At 41.4% G+C, this 18,079-nt stretch overlaps 1 protein-coding gene across 3 annotated transcripts in view; it reads right to left on the bottom strand.

Annotated features, from left to right (window-relative positions):
* Positions 1 to 715: 715 nt before the first annotated feature.
* ABCB7 (ATP binding cassette subfamily B member 7) overlaps positions 716 to 18,079 on the bottom strand; it is a 44,389-nt gene continuing 27,025 nt past the window's right edge. For all 3 annotated transcript variants that reach the window (XM_075435257.1, XM_075435259.1, XM_075435260.1), the window contains 7 exons: positions 16,919 to 17,076; positions 16,215 to 16,378; positions 15,918 to 16,047; positions 15,242 to 15,413; positions 10,115 to 10,218; positions 8,388 to 8,495; positions 716 to 5,625 (listed from right to left, as the gene is read on the bottom strand). In XM_075435257.1, coding sequence (XP_075291372.1) covers positions 5,407 to 5,625; positions 8,388 to 8,495; positions 10,115 to 10,218; positions 15,242 to 15,413; positions 15,918 to 16,047; positions 16,215 to 16,378; positions 16,919 to 17,076 — 1,055 coding nt within the window. In that variant the 3' untranslated portion in view covers positions 716 to 5,406. The remainder of the gene's footprint in view (positions 5,626 to 8,387; positions 8,496 to 10,114; positions 10,219 to 15,241; positions 15,414 to 15,917; positions 16,048 to 16,214; positions 16,379 to 16,918; positions 17,077 to 18,079) is intronic.

Here is an 18,079-nt window from a genome sequence, read left to right as displayed (position 1 = left end):
ACCTTTAGAAACAACAGCTGGAAGTTCAGCCAGCCACACTTGAAAAATCCCAGCCTGCACCAGGGTCTCCCGTTCATCAGTGGCTCAGGTCAATTAGGTGCAAGCACATTAAAAGAACTATCAAAATTACGCACAAATAAAAACGCCCCACGTTTCGAGCAGCCAGAGTTACAGCTGCACAAAGAAACCCAGTCAGTAATCACACACAACTTCACATCAAGGGCTCAGGCAAACTATCAAAACAGATCTACTTCGGCTGTTCACAAGTTCAGAGTTTCCATTTATCAAAATACAGTATTTTAAAGTAAGAAACAGCGAAGTTTTTAAGCAGACTTTTCACTCTCCTCAGCACGTTGCACCTAACACGAGCGCTCTTCACACATTTTTTGCAGCTCCACGCACCAAGAACAAAGGGGACACGACAGCCGAGCGGGACCAGAATTGGGGGGCACTGTACAAACTCACCTGTCTGATCAATCCGGTGCCTTACGCTACCCCCCCCCGCCGCCAACTTGTTATCGCCTTCACTGTCATTACCAAGCACTGCAAGCAATTGCTTTTACTAAAGAGGCCAACTCCAGGCTTCCCTTTCCGAGTGGAAGAGCCATACTGCCATGGCTGTTGCCAAAATCGCTGCTATCCATATTCCATACCAGTGACCATGTCCTCTGGAAAAGGCTGCAAAGCTGGAAAAGCCATTTTGACAGGACACCCATTTCTATTCACAAAGATAAATCCTTTATTTAGTAATAATTATCTATACACAGATGAACAACAGGAGTCAGGGTTAAGAGGTCTTCCAGCAGAATGTTCACACAATAGGATCTTAAAACTAGCTTGTTGTTGGTCTTGACCATCTATCATCTCACTGTACAATTTGCATTTTACATTTCTATTCTGAAACAAAAACTTGAACATAATTTAAAATCTTGGTGCTGAGAGATGTGGGTAATAATCCACAGACCAGAACTACTGAGAGTGAACTGAGGGATCACCTGCAAGTGGCAAAGTCTGAACTTCCACCTGTCAGGCAAGCCAACCTCTTCACCAACCACGCGTTCGGTTTGGCGACCTTGAGGTCAGAAGAGCCAATGTTCTGTGTGCTGTGCCTCCACATCCTGTGCCTGCTAAGTTTTTACATGGGAATTTAAATTCTGAAAGTGCATAGTTACTGGATGACTACACACTGCAAGCAGCAGCCCCTTTCTAACATCCATTTTTCACAAACGCATTTCCTTTCAAAAAAGGGAATGAAAGGGAAAAAAAAAGCTTTTTCCACTTTAAAATTGCAAACAAAACATTTATAATGGTAGTAGATGGCTTGGGTTTTGAACAACAACCAGCTGAAAGCCCAGCACATGAAAAGCTGCTGTTTCGAAGAGTGATGTTCCAGATTGCAGAAGGGCTGAATTACCGAGAGCCCCAGAGGCCGTGGAAGACCTCCATAAATCGGTTTCCCGCAAGGAAGCGGAAGGCTTTTCACAGAGATGCCACCTACGCTGTCTTGAGAGTCCGTGCACTGCAGCGAGAGTCTCTCCAAGCCGTGACTCTCCCACTCAGCGTCTTCATTGTCTGCTTCAAATGGTGACACTTTGGAGCCGCAGTATACGAACAAAACTTAAATATAAAAACAAGCCAAGAAAGAGAGCACAAGTGTCACTCTCCGGCAGACAAGAGAATCGCCAAGAATCGCTGCTGCTTCTCCGAGCTGCCTGCTCACGAGTGGAACGTTAACACTCGGCCTCTTGTTCTTGCGTCTGTCTGGCAGTCGTGCGAGGCTGCGGCAGGAGACGATCCACACACAACTCTTCAGATGTGCCATGACCACTTCTGCTTCCAGAGGACATTTTCCTATTTAGCTTGGGAAAGTAATGGGGGGAGAAAAACCTTTTTGCTCTCATTAGTACAGATCTTTTCTTCTTTTCTCTCTTTCTCACGTGTAGCTGCTAAATTTACAGTAGTGAAGTGTATCTGTGTAACCTGTGCCTAAGCAGCAGAGACACACGTGTAGAGAGCATTCGTCCAAATAAAGCCACAAACAAGCCAGGAATGTTTATCTGGCAACCCCATGCCACGGGCAGATTTCAGTCATCTCCAGACACTCACGGCAATTCTTTAAACCAAATATGCTACTGTACAGCTGGCCGCCTTTTTTAGGAAACGCCTTTGTTAAGAGTCACCTCCTGCCCTTCAGTTTGCTGAAAGATGGGCAAAGCTGCAGCACGTTGACTGGCATCACAGATGACAGCAGAGACAGGCAGCGGCCCTACAGATCAAATCCTTTCGAGAATGAAACAAACGTTGATCACTTTTGGTATTTACCGTCTGAGAACAGGTGAGCACTTGCAAAGCCCATCCCCAGTGACAAAACCCATCACTTGCTCAGCTGAAAACCTCCCTTCCCAAAGGCCGTCACATTTGGCACTAAAATGGCTCTTGGTTTCAGACTGTTTAACAGATAAAGCCAGCTTCGGTGCGCTCTGTAGACCGTTACTAGCATGTCTCAGCCCCGCAATACAGAAAAGAGATCATTGAGAAAAAAACCCTTTCCTCCGTCTTTCAGACCAATGATATTTCGAATATTTGTGCCAAAGGGGGGGGGGAATATCTCAAGATTGAAATATTACTATTTACAGCCTTTGCACGTGATCTGGTGCATGCAACAGTAGAGAACATTATTTAATTCCAAAAACTAGCTCTTGCGGCGTGGCGACACATTGTTTGATTTTTTTATGAGCCACGATACAGGAAAGGGAGATGCCTCATAAAAAGACTTTTTATTAAACCTTTGCCAACTGCTTGTGGCAGTTCAGAGATAACTGCACCTTTCCAGTCAACCTCACTGCTGTCAGAAACTTAAAAAGGAGACAATTAGCGAAAATAAAAGGAAGATTGTAAGCTAGAAGAATTCTGAACTGCCACTACATTAACCAGGCTTCACTGTGCTTCTGCACTCCAAGGATGAAAATAAAAGTCTTTACACTCGATATACTTTTAAAATAATTTTTAACTGCAGATTGATACCAGGTTGTTTTTTTTTACCCATCATTTTAACAAGAGATAAAATGAGTGACTAGCAGAAAAGATAGCAAAGATTTCTCTCTCTTTAAGTTACTGTTCCTATATTTAGCTGGAGGGGAGGGTGTAACAAAAAAACACTATTTGCAACTAAATTTCCAGAAGCACCAAGTTCACTGCCCACACTGAGAAATCTTCCATCTGATTTACAAATGTAGTTGTATCAGTGTAATTACGCTGCTATAATTCCCCAGTAGAAAAAAGTTATTTTTCAATATCCAAGAGAAAGATTTTAATTTTAAAATTCAACATGAAGAATTATACCAGAGTAACTAGAGATAAACAGATACGGTAAAAATTTGATCCTGTTGTGGTGGGCTGACGGTGGCTGGGTGCCAGGGACCCACCCAGCCGCTCTGTGACCCCCCTCCTCAGCTGGACAGGGGACAGAAAACACAACGGAAGGTCCCTGGGGGGAGATCAGGGCAGGAAGATCATTCACCAGTTACCGTCACAGGCAAACCAGGCTCGACTCGGGGAATTAATGTAATTTATTGCCAATCAAATCAGGTAATGAGAAAACACCAAATCTTAAAACACCTTCCCCCCACCCCTCCCTTCTTCCCAGGCTCAGCTTCACTCCCGATTTCTCCACCTCCTCCCCCGAGCGGCGCGGGGGGACTGGAATGGCGGCTGCGGTCTGTTCATCACACGCTGCCTCTGCCGCTCCTTCCTCACGCTCTGCGCCTGCTCCAGCGCGGGGTCCCTCCCATGGGACAGAGTCCTCCATGAACTGCCCCAGCATAGGTCCCTTCCATGGCGTGCCGTCCCTCAGGAACAGGCTGCTCCAGTGTGGGTCACAAGCCCTGCCAGCAAACCTGCTCCAATGTGGGCTCCTCTCTCCATGGGTCCGCAGGTCCTGCCAGGAGCCTGCTGCAGCATGGGCTCCCCACAGGGTTGAAGCCTCCTTCGGGCATCCCTCTGCTCCAGCGTGGGGTCCTCCCCGGGCTGTGGGCAGGGATCTGCTCCTTCATGGCTGCAGGGACAGCCTGCCTCACCATGGTCTGCTCCATGGCTGCAGGGAACCTCTGCTCTGAGGCCTGGAGCACCTCCTGCCCTCCTCCTGCACTGACCTTGGTGCCTGCAGAGTTGTTCCTCTCACGTATTCGCGCTCCTCTCTGGCTACTGTTTTTTCCAGCAGGTTTTTTCCCCCCCTTCTTAAATCTGTTGTCCCAGAGTCACTACCACCATCGCTGATGGGCTTGGCCTTGCCCAGTGGTGGGTCTGTCTTGGAGCCAGCTGGCATTGGCTCCATCGGACATGGGGGAAGCTGTTGGAAGCTTCTCACAGAAGCCACCCCTGCAGCCCCCCCAAGCTACCAAAACCTGGCCACACAAACTCAATACCCCTATAGCATCCTGCTAATGGCAAAGACTGAAGTTTCTTGACTACTGAAATGAGGAGATTATTATAGCAACGCTTTCGACGTTATCCAGGTCATTTTCCCATGTATTAATGACATAATAGAAACTTATGGAAGTCTTTATTGAATCTTAATTGCTCCCTAAGACCGTGACTGAAATAGAAAAGTGACTGTGTTCTGCTTTGACTGCTGCAGCAGATGTTGAGGATACAGAATCCTGAACTCGGGATTTTTCATTTAAGGGAAACTTCAGATTCTTCATATTCACATACACTATTTTGTATGTTTTCCAGAAAGTCACACAATATTTTGTCAACTCCAGATTTCTGCCAGCTCCTAACAATACTGTTCGTTTTCTTTTACAATAATACCAATACATTTCCTGATAGACCAGTATAAAAAGTGGTTCTGAAAAAGGGCGAGATGGATAATTCCAATATTTAGTTTGCTACAAGAAGTGTCTAATATCTTGTTGAGGCTTTGCTTATTCTTTACAAGGGAAGAACATTTTAAACCAGAACAGCACTGAAAAATTTAAATTGCATCTTCCTCACTAGCAAATGAGTTCAAATTAGCCCAATTACAATTAAAACATGACATATTTATCAACCATTCAGGATGAGAAATAAGGTAAACCAAGGACAAATCTGTTTACAATTTAATAATCCACCTCAAGTGACTACCAGGAGAACTTACCAATGCCTAAAAATTGCCATAAGTTACGCTCTTAGTTGACAAGTTTAAAGTTTTTGGAAAAGCTCAGCTCTCGCAGATGCCAATGAATATTACGGACTTCTGAAGATGTAAAAATAGAACTCCTTTGGTTGAAATTACGTCCCTCTGAGAAAGGGTAAAACCCCAAAACCCAGGAAGTTTTTGAAAGCCGAGTTAAGCAACAAGAGCTGCACTTCACTGTCATCTTGTGCATTTTTAACCTGCTATAGAAGATTAAGCCAGGATCATACTTAGCATGAACAGTTTCCACAGCCTTTCACACTATTGACAATTTCTTCTTCTAGTTTCTTCCTTTCCTCCTCTTTGGACATCCGATTATTCCTCTCTTCCCAGTTGGGATTGTTATGACTAGTCAGTACTTTGCTGCTCTGCGTATGCCACATTTCATAATAGAGATTGCTGGGACTTGCAAGGAGCTCTGCATGTCTACCACGTTCCACAACTTTACCCTGTAAAAGAAGGTGAGTCCGTCAGTCGTCAGTATTACCAGATCTTTTGGAATATAAAAGCAGCCACCATACGGGCCACAGTTTTACAGTACAGATTACAGCAGCTATTAATGAGAAGGAGCTTGGGACAGCAGCAAGAGACTCAATACGTGGTGCACTCCATTGTGTGCTACACTGTAAGCTGGAAACAAGGAGCTGTGTCCTTCTCAGTCTCATATTAATGGGAACGTAGATGCCTTTCGTCCATCTGGACAAAATTTAAAACCCACCAACATGGAAAGTTTTACTGTCTAAACTGGAAGAGCTATTTAAAGTAAATGTAGACTTCTATATGAGGAGCAAGGTGTTAGACTACCAGTGCAGAAGTGACACAAATGTACCAAAACAAACAGGCGTTCATCTTTGCTTGATAACAAACACACTAAGAAGCTAAATTAACAGAGCATACAGAGACAGATTTGTACTAGATAAAACACACTTCAAATCAAATCCTAAAAACAATTAGTGTAAACTCTGCTTTTAGATGGGTGATCAGTAACTTGTGTCATTGCAATTGCTGTCACGAAAAATCGAGTGAGCGGTTCAGCTCATCGGTGCTGTTCTCAAGAGCAAAGATGATTTATTGACCATCACTGCGGAATTGGGAAGAAAGAGTCAGAGAGGAAAGCTCAAATCCTGCAGACAGTGAAACAACACTACTCTTCAAAAAACCTCATTTTTTTACTTTGAGATATACAGTTATATTCACCCACTTCAAATTAAAATAATGTATTCACTCTCCAGCTATTCTTTCTTTTGGGAAACATTCATTATACGGACTACTACATGGATTTTGTATTAGTTCTAAGTTCTGATCTCCAATTAAATCTACCTCCTTGTGACAGCTGCTGATGAACATGCTGGGAAAAAAATTGGGTCTTGTCACTTCTATTACTAGTCGTGCTGGTGGAACCTGAACAAATATACACCTGACCAACATAACTGTAGAATTTATTTAAAAACTTCAAGTGAGAGAGTTCATTGTAGTAGAAATTAGGCTTTTGAATTATGGCCTTTTTTTAATAACTCTTGAGCAATCACCAAAAATGTAACTTCTCTGTTCAGCTTCACAGCGTTCAGATCATTAACACAATGTCGGTTTACTCACTCGGGAACTATTCTGATGTTACCTAGGCAAAGGTGCTGAAACTGCGATGCCATATTTCCACTGCTAAGCACAAACAGTCACAACCATCTTGTCTCGTCTCCACTGCCGAGCCTTACTTATGTGGTTGCTAACACAGCGCTCATCTATCAAGCTGGGACAAAAAGGGGCAACTTTCTGCTGAGCAGACGTCACCGACGCCTCACGAAGCAGGCGGGCACCGAAAGCGATGCACCACGCTGCCTTATTCATTCACAATCTTTCTTACACTAACATCATTCATGAAAGCGAGCACCCTAGCGGTTTTACAGTTCTAGGTTGTGCTTTTATTTTTAATTTAACAGTTACACTGTAACACAAAACACACTCTTGGTAAACTGTGAAAACTTGCATCGAAAACAAAAAGTCGCAGATTGCCTTATAACACGTTAAAAAACATTTGCAAGATGTTTTAACATGCAGTTACATAAAGGATACACCTTAGGAAATGATTTTTCAGCAAAAGCTGAAAAAACAAGCAGATCAAAACCAAACAAAAACTCCACAGAGCAGCACGAGTGATTTGTTCCACTACTTCATTTTGAGATTCATATGAAGCTGAGATTTGTACAGCAGAGAGTTGCATAAGATTTTGTTCTAATTCCCCATGAAATCATTTAAAGTACTGTAGGAATAATTTGTTTTCTTTTAGATATGCATATTTTAGTCACTAAATACACCTATGATCACAAGCATATAAATAGCAACTGAAAAAAATGAATGCAGAGCAGAGATAAATTTCACAGCTACTGTCAGCAGATTAGAGCACTATATTTTCAGCATTATCAGTTTAAAGACTAACTATGAAGTTACTAGTAGTTAATAGGGACATTAGTATATTTGAAATTGATACCAAGATAAGGGTCATAGGGAAGAAAACAGACTTAGGACAGACTGAATACGAGGTAACAGCTGAATAGTGATATTAGTAAATCAAATGTTGAAACTTCTCTGTATTTTTTTTTCCATATGAGAGAAGCATACAGAAAGAGAATAATCACACTTTTCTACAGGTACAATAGAGAACGGTGTTCAGATTTATAACATAATTAGACTGAACAATCCTACAACAGTTTTATCTGCATGGAAACAGAACATGCTGTCCTCTCTGGTTCCACTGAAAAAAAAAAAAATAATGGATGCATGTGAAAAATAGACACTCACTGAGTAATGAGAATGAAGCATAAATTGGGGGAACACATTAGGAAACCTAATCTGACAGAAGCATGTAATAAATTAGATTCAAAATATGCAACATTAAGCCAGTCCCAGAGCATCAAGTGAAATTTGTCATAATCTGTATAAAGAACATGTAATTAAATGAGCTATGCAAATGAAGTAAAAATACAACATACATGAGAGTCACACATGCAAGTTTCTGCAGCTGAAACTGTTAGCTGCAAAGGAGGAATATATAAAAAGCAAAGCTTGGGCTAGAATTTTCTAACATGGTTCGTTTCCAAAGAAAGAACTTCCCATAGCTTGGTGGGAGCAGAATATTTCAAAATGGACACCCAGGCTCTCTAAAGCAAACGCTGACATCATGCGAAAATTACACATCACAGGGTGATCACCTCACCTGATCCAACACAATGATTTCATCTGCGTCGACTACTGTTGACAACCTGTGAGCAATGAAAATCGACGTTCGGTGTTGCACGATGTCCCTCATGGCACTGAGAATATTCTGCAAGATTAAAACAGAGACAAACTCTTACACATTCCTAGGTGGTACGAAGAGAAATAAGATGCTGTCTGGAAATAAGCACATTACTGTCAATAAGTTGAGAAACATCTCCAGGACAGCTATAGCTTCACAATAAGAAATAGCTACGAACATCTACAGAAGAAACAGAAGAATCCCAAGCATGAAACATCAGCGGCTCTGATAAAGTCCTCAAACTGGAAAAAAAAAACCAAAACAACTTTTATTCAAAGAATAATGTAGATATCCCAAGGGACAAAGGAAGAGAAGTGTTACTTGATTTCAGGAACAACTTCCCCATGCAGCCATGCTACAAAAGCAACATAAACAGCAGTAAAGGCATGTGAAAATAATAAACCATCATCATAATACTTTCCAATCAATGAAAGTTCAAGAAAAGAAACACCTCTCCATATCATGCCAATACGAAACATAAAGCAATCCTGGGAATTATTTCTCCATCCATCCATCCATCGCTCCCTTTGCAAGCAGCCTCCCACCTTCCCAAACCGCGTTCAGATGCGGTGGCACTCATTGGGAATTTGTGCCCTCACTACGACGAGTGAAGTGTCTACTTTATTTTCCTGAAAAACATTTGCCTTTGTCGGGAAACATTTTGATTACCCACCACACTTGTGTGGAAAGGACTCACTTTCATTTGCTGTCTTTCAAGTGCAGTTCTGCTGTGAAACTTTAAACTTGGCTTACGATTTTTGCAATAAATACAGCAAAACAAAAGAGAGGAAGAATCTAAGTACTGTTCTGTAGAATTGTGTGTGTCAGGAACGTTTCTGGTCCAGTGAAGCTGTACTATATTTGAAAGCTGTACTGTACAGATGTACAGCTTGTACTCTGATTTCTTCGTATCTGGAAAATGGAAGTAATGTAGAGATTACAAGTCAACAAACTCGCTCGATAATCTGCATAACTGAACACAAACACAGCTCTAGCTCTAGTTTGTGGTGACATTAGTTTGTGAAATCACTGCTGGTGCTGAGAGTTTTGTGTTTGAGCACAGACATAGTTATGAAGCCTGATGCAGTTACTGTGGTGGTGTCACGACATTTATGTCACAACGCTCCGATGTTTCACAGCCCTTCCCGCGAAACGAATACAAATTAGTACCAGCACTGCAGGCCACGCCTACCTGATCTGCATCTCGGAAAGATGCTGCACAACAAACATGTCGTTTTTCTGTTCTGTATTACGTCACAATTCTTTATAAGACATTTTTGATGAATGCTAGATGTCATCTAAACACCTTTTAAAGTGATTGGAAAGCTTCACGATTCATGGCCCCACGAGGTATCTGCAACAGCCTCAAGAGATGAACAGGTAGCAGTGAATGGGACCTCAAGAGTGTAAAACAGAAAATGTACCCGGAGTTGATATTCTTCAGTGTGTCTCAAGGTGGACAGAGACTGGCCTTTAGGAAAAGGGCTTAGCCATAGGATCTCTGAATAATAATACCAGGAAAACGCGTGATAGCAATCTGGCAAAGAGAACACAATTCTTTCTGAGAGGAAAAGAACAAGGAAAAAGCATCAGAATCAGACAGCATTACACCACTTAAGTTTTGTCATTTTTTTATCCCAGTTTACCTCTTCTGTAATTGAGTCTAAAGATGATGTGGCTTCATCATAGAGAAAAATAAGCGGCTCCTTTAACATTGCTCTAGCAATTGCAACTCTTTGCTTTTCTCCTCCTGAATGGGGGCAGAGGAAAAAAAACAGATGAAGTTACAATCATGATATTCTAAACTCAATAGCAGACATGGCTGTTCTGGGGGTTGGTTCTTTTTATTTTTAATATACATCATAGTTGCTACTGAATAAGGTCTGTGCATGTTACATAAGATATCACACAAGTTCCTGCTCACTGGTAAATCAAAGTGACCCAAGCATACTTTTAGAAAGGGACAGAGAACTATTTTTCATATGCTACAAGGCAAGAGCAGATAACTAACAATGAGGTGTACTAACTCCCTCTATACACCAGGGAGTATGAGCTCCTTTACCCCGTCTAAGCTACGCCCCGTGCAGTAGCTTCGCATGCACGCATCCTGTTCACTCTATCAAATAAACAACGCTCTGTCCATGCCTGCTGTATTTGATTTCATGCATCTTGCACATATATTTTTACTTTCAGGTGTCTCCTTGAAATTCATCTAACTTTCCACTCCACAATGGCCCAGATTTGAAGTGTCCATACCTAGAAGCTTTAACCAGCAAATTTCATGGAAGTACACCGTTAATATGGTACTGAAAACCACCTTCACTGTGCACTTTGCTGCCTGTTGGCTTCCAATATAACCAAGTTTCAGACCAGTTTCCTTCCATCACAATGCTTACAGCCAACATCTACCCAAGAATAACTTAGGACAACTTTTACAGACAGGAAAACAGGTGCATTTGAGAACTTAAAATCTGCTAAACATTTGGTATGCAATGCAAACATTTCAGATTTCTGCACTTGGCCTCCTTTGTTCTATTCAAGACTTCAAAGCATTCCATTTAACACCACTCACTGAAATGCATTCTACTCAAGAAAGCCAAACCAGTTTGGTTTTCACCAGTTACTCTTGATGAATCGATCACGGAGACCAGCAAGAACTGTACTAAACGCTTACTTCACCATTTAAATTGATGAAGTTCTCGCTGCAATTAAGACTTCCTTATGCCTATTTTCGTACCACACAAGCAAGGAAAAACCACACCAGGGGAGAGAAACTCGGATACTGAGGCTTGCTGTCCATGCTACTGTTCTGCCATCAGGGAGCTTTGGTTCTGTTAAGGGTCTGGCCAATCCTGGCCAATCCACCAGTTTTAAAGTATCAGCTCAGCACTTCTAACAGACAGCTTTCCAATGTCAGTTCTCAAAGCAGAAAACTTCATTTACTGCAAGGAAGGAATCCATAATATACCACATTTTTGTATACAGGGATAGTTCAATTCACATTTTTTGAATTAATCACTTGCTGTACTCAACAGCTTTAACTATTCACAGAACCAGAGCCCCACATTAAAATCACAGCCTTCACTGGCCCCACACATCACCACCACTGTTCACACACCCAGGACCCACGTTTGTTGCCGCTGTGCTTCTCACCCAGACACTCACCATGTCAGTGGTCCTGAAAACCTCTGTTTTTCCATCACGCCTATAAAATGCCTGATTCACAGAGGACCAGTTAACTTCACAGAGCTTTCACTCCCCCCACAAAATATTATTCGAAAAAGACAAAAAAAGTCAGGACTTTGTGTTTTTCTCAGACAAGAAGTATAAGAAGCCTCATTCAACTTAAAAATAATTAAACAGATTCAGAAACGAACCTAGTATATACCTTTATAGCAATTTAGGGAGCCAGTCTACCTTTCAGAAAACTACAGAGATTCAGAGTAACAGATGCCATATTTTGACAGAGCTACTGAAGCAATTCAAAAGATACGCATTTGACATCTCCAATCCACTGAACAACTAAACCATTTCTCGCCACTACAATTCTCATTACCAAGGAAAATACTGATCTAACAAAAGCACGTGGAATACAGTGGACACGTTAGCTCCACACTCCAACCTAAAGCCACAGACTGGCACCTGCACGCAAAAGCACGCAGAATCACATTCCCGAAGAGCTGAGCACACAACTGCATTTAAGCTCAACTCAGTGCGCAATCTGACGAAGCCCATGGTGAGCAGACGTTTCTGAGAGCATTAGCCTAAGACTCCCATACCCTAACTGTTAACGTTACTGAAGCTCGTTTATTACTACCATTTGCCAATACTCATCTAATTTGTTGAAAGTAAGAAACTGAAGCTGCTACTTCAATAGCAGATGCCCACTCTGAGCTCCGTTTCTATCACATCAGAAATCCAGTGTCTTCCTCCTGAGAAGTACTTTACATGCTCTTTTTTCTTTAAATACAAGCAAAACAGGAGAAGAACACACTTCCCTTCACTTTCTAAACACCGCTTTTGTTAAAGCGCTGTTAGATCGGTGCTTATGACTATCACAGGACGGAGTAACAGCATAACCCATTTTCAGAACGGTCAGAAGGAAACTCCAACACGCCCACACACCCTTCTTTAGATTTAGACTGGGACATAGAATCAGACAATCATTTGGGTTGGAGAAGACCTTTAAGATCGAGTCCAACCATAAAGCTAACACTGCCAAGCCCACCACAAAACCATGTTCCTAAGGGCCACACCTACACATCTGTTAAGTATCTCCAAAGATGGTGACTCAACAATTTCCCTAGGCAGCCTGCTTCAATGCTTGATAACCCTTTCAGTGAAGAAATTCTTCCTAATATACAGTCTAAACCTCAACATAAAGGTAAGGCTTTAACCACCTGATCTAGTGAAAGATTCCCTGCTCATGGCAGGGGGGTTGGCAGGAGGTCCCTTCCAACTCAAATCAGTCTATGCTACTACAAACTCCAAGACATTTCAAACCTATTGTTAGTCAAATCCTCTTTCTAGAAATTTCTAGTTCGGGGAGACAGGCAGCACAAGAGAAATCTTTCATCATTATCCCAGTTCTACAGTTCTGCCAGTACCTGTTTTGTATCTTCTACTCACTTGCTCAGATTTGTGCTGCACATATTTTATTTCCCTCCTAACCTTCTCTGTATTCCCCCCGTGCAAACGTGCATGCTTTCTCCTGCACACACATTCCGGATACAGAATGTAACCTCTGATCCTCTGTTTCAAAGAGACCAGGACTCCTGACTTCAGCAGCTGCATAGTAAGAAACACTATGCAGAGCTTGCTGTCCTTGCAACAGGCAGCATCTCTGCCTGAACAGGCTGCGTTCCCATGGTCCTGCCCCTGGACCCCCGAAGATCCGTACATCTCGGTACCATTCTCAAGCAACCTCAGTACCTTCAAGTTTCCAAACTCACCGAAATAAAAACTTCTCTCCCCTGTAGGGCCGTACCTCACTCCCAGCGGAGTGGAGCAGCCTGCCCTCCACCGCTCCATCCCACACGCACACGAACACAGCGGACCTGTTCTTTGCTCTACCAATAAATGCTGTCTTGTACATGGAGTCAGAGTGGAAGAAAATTAAACTCTGCCACGCACGCCTAGTTTGCCAAACAGTAAGGCCTTGTATTCAGGAGAAGTTGTTCAGAAAGACACGTCCTACGTGTTACCCCAGTGATGCGGCCTCTCCTCAGGCAGAGCAGCAGTACAGTACGTAACTGCAGTTTCACCGCTACTTCTCTCCGCACGCAGTTCAAAATCCTTCCAAACATTTCCAATGACCTCACGCTTATCGGAACACTTTTAAGATTATATTAGAAAAAGATACCAAACCAATATGAAAAACTGTGCCCCACCACTGCTCATTCTGCCTAGCAATTTTAAGCAAAACTATAGTGAGTTTTGCTTTTTCAAACAAGACAACAGATGGTTTTCATGAATTTTGAAAATGCATCTTTCTACTTCTCGTAATATCCACCTAGGAGGGGAACCAAACCCATCAATGAATTAAATGAGGAAACCTCATGAAACGAGTATCCCACTTCATCTCACATCAAATATCTATTAAAAAACTGTAAGATAAAAATTTAAAATATGATCAAATAACCTAATAATAACATATCCTTCAACCAAAACAGTAATTTCATTTTTATTTCATTCATTGCACATTTATGTGATGGCCATAATTATTAGCTTTGCCTCAATGCAACTTCAACCAAAGAGATTTGAGATTGAAAGCCTTCCAGTGGAATCTAGCTATTGCCTAAAAAGTTGTACTTCAACTCCATGTTTTTAAAATCCTGTGTCCCCGCAGTAAAAAACAGAAAAGGACATGGCAAATGATTTAGACATTTCCCAGTTTCCATGCGATCCCTCACCTTTCATTATAACTCTGCCACAGCATGCATATTTGTTTGTTTCCTACGAACAAGCATGTGTAATTTCAATATTACAGACAGCTGTAGAGCAGGAGTTCAGTGAATTTTTTGTAAGAGTGGTCCCGAAAAGCTAGCATGCCTAGCAAAGCCTGGCTAATGCCATGATACAATCTTTCTAGTCTAGAATAGTTCTTACAGAGAGCATACCCAAATATGGAGGGACTTTGAGAACCTAAACTCATGGGTTTTCGTTTCAGTACCACAGCTGTGTAATATAAATCCACAGCTTGCAGATACACAGACACCATTTTCATGTTGTTTCTTACACAATTCACAGGTGAGAAATGTGCAAGACATGAAGGCCCTTTCATTATCAACAGGGTCCAAAATGACCTTGCTGCAACAACATATCCCATTGCATTATACTTACTATCAACAGCAAAGCAAAACCAAACCACCACCTAACTTTCAGCTGTTACAAGTTTAGATTTAAGACTCCGATTTGGAAGGTCTATGCATGTAGGCCTATTGCATCCTACATGCAAAGCAGACATCCATAAAGTTCCCAATCCTGTTCACACTCATTCTACTACCCAAAGAGATTACGAGAAAGATCATTTTTACTTAGGTGCGTCTACATGCTTACGTATCAACTCATTTGACGCTATCCTCTGCAAATATGTTCCCTGAAACATCTTACAGACTACAGTTGCCTTAAACTACAGATCTTCGTATTAAAATTTAGCCTTACAATTGTTATAACGTAAAGAAGCTAAAAGCAAGTCTGACTGAGGAATAAACTACGCATTAACTTTGAGGTAGCGAAAGGGGTACAAAGAACTCCTGTGCCTAAGAACCTACCTGAGAGCTTGAGTCCTCGTTCGCCAACCTGAGTGTTGTAACCATTTGGCATTCGAAGAATAGCATCGTGGATTCCGGCTAACTTCGCTACTGCGTACACCTCTTCTGGTGTTGCACTGATATTGCCGTAGACCAAATTGTAATAGATAGTGTTATGGAAGAGAACAGCATCCTGCATTTATGGAAAGAGTATTTTAAAAAAAGAAACCATGAACAATAGTTTAAAAACTGTCCCCAATCCATGAAAGAAATCAATGCAGAATAGCTTACGTTTTTTCTACAAAGCCTGAAGGTAAAATATTTGGGGAAATTTATTTTCCCCAAAATGGGATTAATATACATATATTTAGGACACAAAATGTATGGCATGCATACTTTTACCACTTTGCTAACTCATTATGGGTGGTAATCAACTATAAAGCTAAATCATTTAAAGCTGGAGGCAGTTTCTCACTAAGAGGCTTAAACACATTTCAGAAGTTGGATCTATGTAATGATGCACGTAAAAAAATAACATTTCCTGACGGGGGGTTGGGGGAGGAAAACAGATGCATGGTGACTTTCAAAGGAACCAGACAACGCCACTGCATTAGGATTGGCCTTCACTGAACCACTGCCTGAATACTGAGAATTACTACTATGATGGACTACTCGGGGAGAACGAAACATGGTATACCTGAGGTACAACTCCTATCGCCTTTCTCAGACTTTCCAAACTGACATTTTGTATGTTCTGTCCAGCAACATAAATATTTCCTCTCTGAGGTTCATAGAAACGAAATAATAATCTCACAATTGTGCTTTTCCTGAAATTGAAAAGGATTGAAGCTAGTGTTACATTCCTGGTTTGCCATTTACAATCTCCAAACAGAATTCATGCCACAAACAAAAACAAAAAGCGAAACACAAGAATAAATGCATTTAAGAAACAAATTCTGCATCATTGATTGGCATATTTAGTCCATTTACCCACCCTGACCCACTACCTCCTACAATGGCCACTTTCTTTCCTGCAGGGACTTCAAAAGACACTCCAGCAAGGACTTTCTGCCCCTCAAGGTATTCAAAATGCACATTATCAAAGGCAATGGCAGCAGTCTGTGGTGTGATCTGCAGGGGCGGAGCCAGCTCTTTGTCCTATTAAAAGAAGAGTGCCACTTTATATGCTGCCCAGAAAGTACCTCAAGCAGTTCAACAAGCTGAACAGTCCATTTCCCAGCTGAGAACATGGCAAATAGACACTCCAGCTTGGATATGTTGAAAATAATTATAATCTGCCACACAAGTAAAATTGGTTTGTTCCTCTTTTTCCGCAACAGAAAAAAGTTCTGCTGTAAACATTCTGCTTCACAAATGCTTTTGCAGTAATAAATTCTGCATCATTAATTACAAACGAAAATTCAAGCGCAAGGCATGAATACTTCAATAAAAAAATCTCAATACAAACACAGCTTCCGTGAAGCAACTTTTGCTGTCACTAAAAGGCTCTGTGAGAAAAAAGCAGCTGCTATTGCACTAACTGCACTTAAAGAGGAGGTAGAACAGCATCCTTACAAAACATCTCTTTCTTGAATAGAAATTAAACCTGGAAGGTAACAAACGGGGTGAAATGATGGCATTGCAGAAAACAGCCCTATTAAATACCCAGATACTTTAGGAAAATAAGCTACTACTTACTTTAATTTTGGTATCTACACTGAGAAGTGTAAACAAGGTATTCATATCTATAAGTGCTTGTCTTGTCTCTCTGTATACTGTTCCCAGGAAGTTTAGGGGAAGAGAAAGCTGGAACAGCAATCCATTCACCATTACTAGATCTCCAACAGAAAGGCTGCCTTAAGACAAAATGGATGTGAGAGAATAAGGAGACTTGAAGGGTTGTCTTGTTAGGAAGCACCAAAAGATTTTAAAAAAATAATCACGTCAATCAAGTCTAGTTTCTTTTATCTCATTTCTAAAACCAGATGTTTAAATAGTAGACAAAACGCATTCCCAGAAGATTAGATGTTATATAGGAAGGTGCCTGAAACGAATGGCAATGTCTGTGTGGATTTCACCAAAAAACACTGAGATATAATAGCACCTGGAAAGTAAGACAAGCAGCATATCAGGAAATTCACGGAAAACATCAGGTTGTAAAGTTGTAAATTCCACAGATGGAAACATAAAGGGGCCTAAGTAAGTTAGAAGGGGAGGAACTAAGCTACGAAAGCAGGAATCAGGAAAGACAATCTTAAGTACAATTACAGACAAATCCAAATGATAAAATTTGTCATGATCAAGAGAGAGGACTTTCACACTATACAACAGAGCTGCCAAAGCATGTGGTGAGAACCTCTGGGCAGCTTAACATCAAATATACTGATCAAGGGAAAATTCAGGATGACACACTAGCTGAAGGTAAATGCCAGGTCAGTTCAGCTGAAACAGGTTCAGAAAGATGATTTAAAGCTGTGTTTCTACCATGCTGTTTAAAGGCTATTCTAAATTTTCTTAAGGACAGCTATAAACTGCTCCTACTGACTTCTCCATTCACTGTGTAACTCTTCCCTGTCCTGGCATCTCTTAAAAAAAGCAAAGCAGATGCAAGAAAGACAACATGATAGAAAGGTCTACCCTTCAAACACATCTGGATGCTAACAGTGTTTAAAGCATCATTATTTTCACTCTAAAATCACCTTGCTTCATGTGAGCCTTATCCCAATACTGCACTCATCTACTGCATTTGAAGCTTGTACTGTGTCTTCCTAAACAAGCAGGATTTACTTTATGTAGTCAATTAGACAAATATAGATGAAAAACTCTACCACATGGAAACAATTCTTTTAATAATGTGCC

Source organism: Opisthocomus hoazin, chromosome 14, assembly GCF_030867145.1.
Source record: "Opisthocomus hoazin isolate bOpiHoa1 chromosome 14, bOpiHoa1.hap1, whole genome shotgun sequence".
NCBI lineage: Eukaryota > Metazoa > Chordata > Aves > Opisthocomiformes > Opisthocomidae > Opisthocomus > Opisthocomus hoazin.
This window is presented reverse-complemented; position numbering and strand designations above follow the sequence as displayed.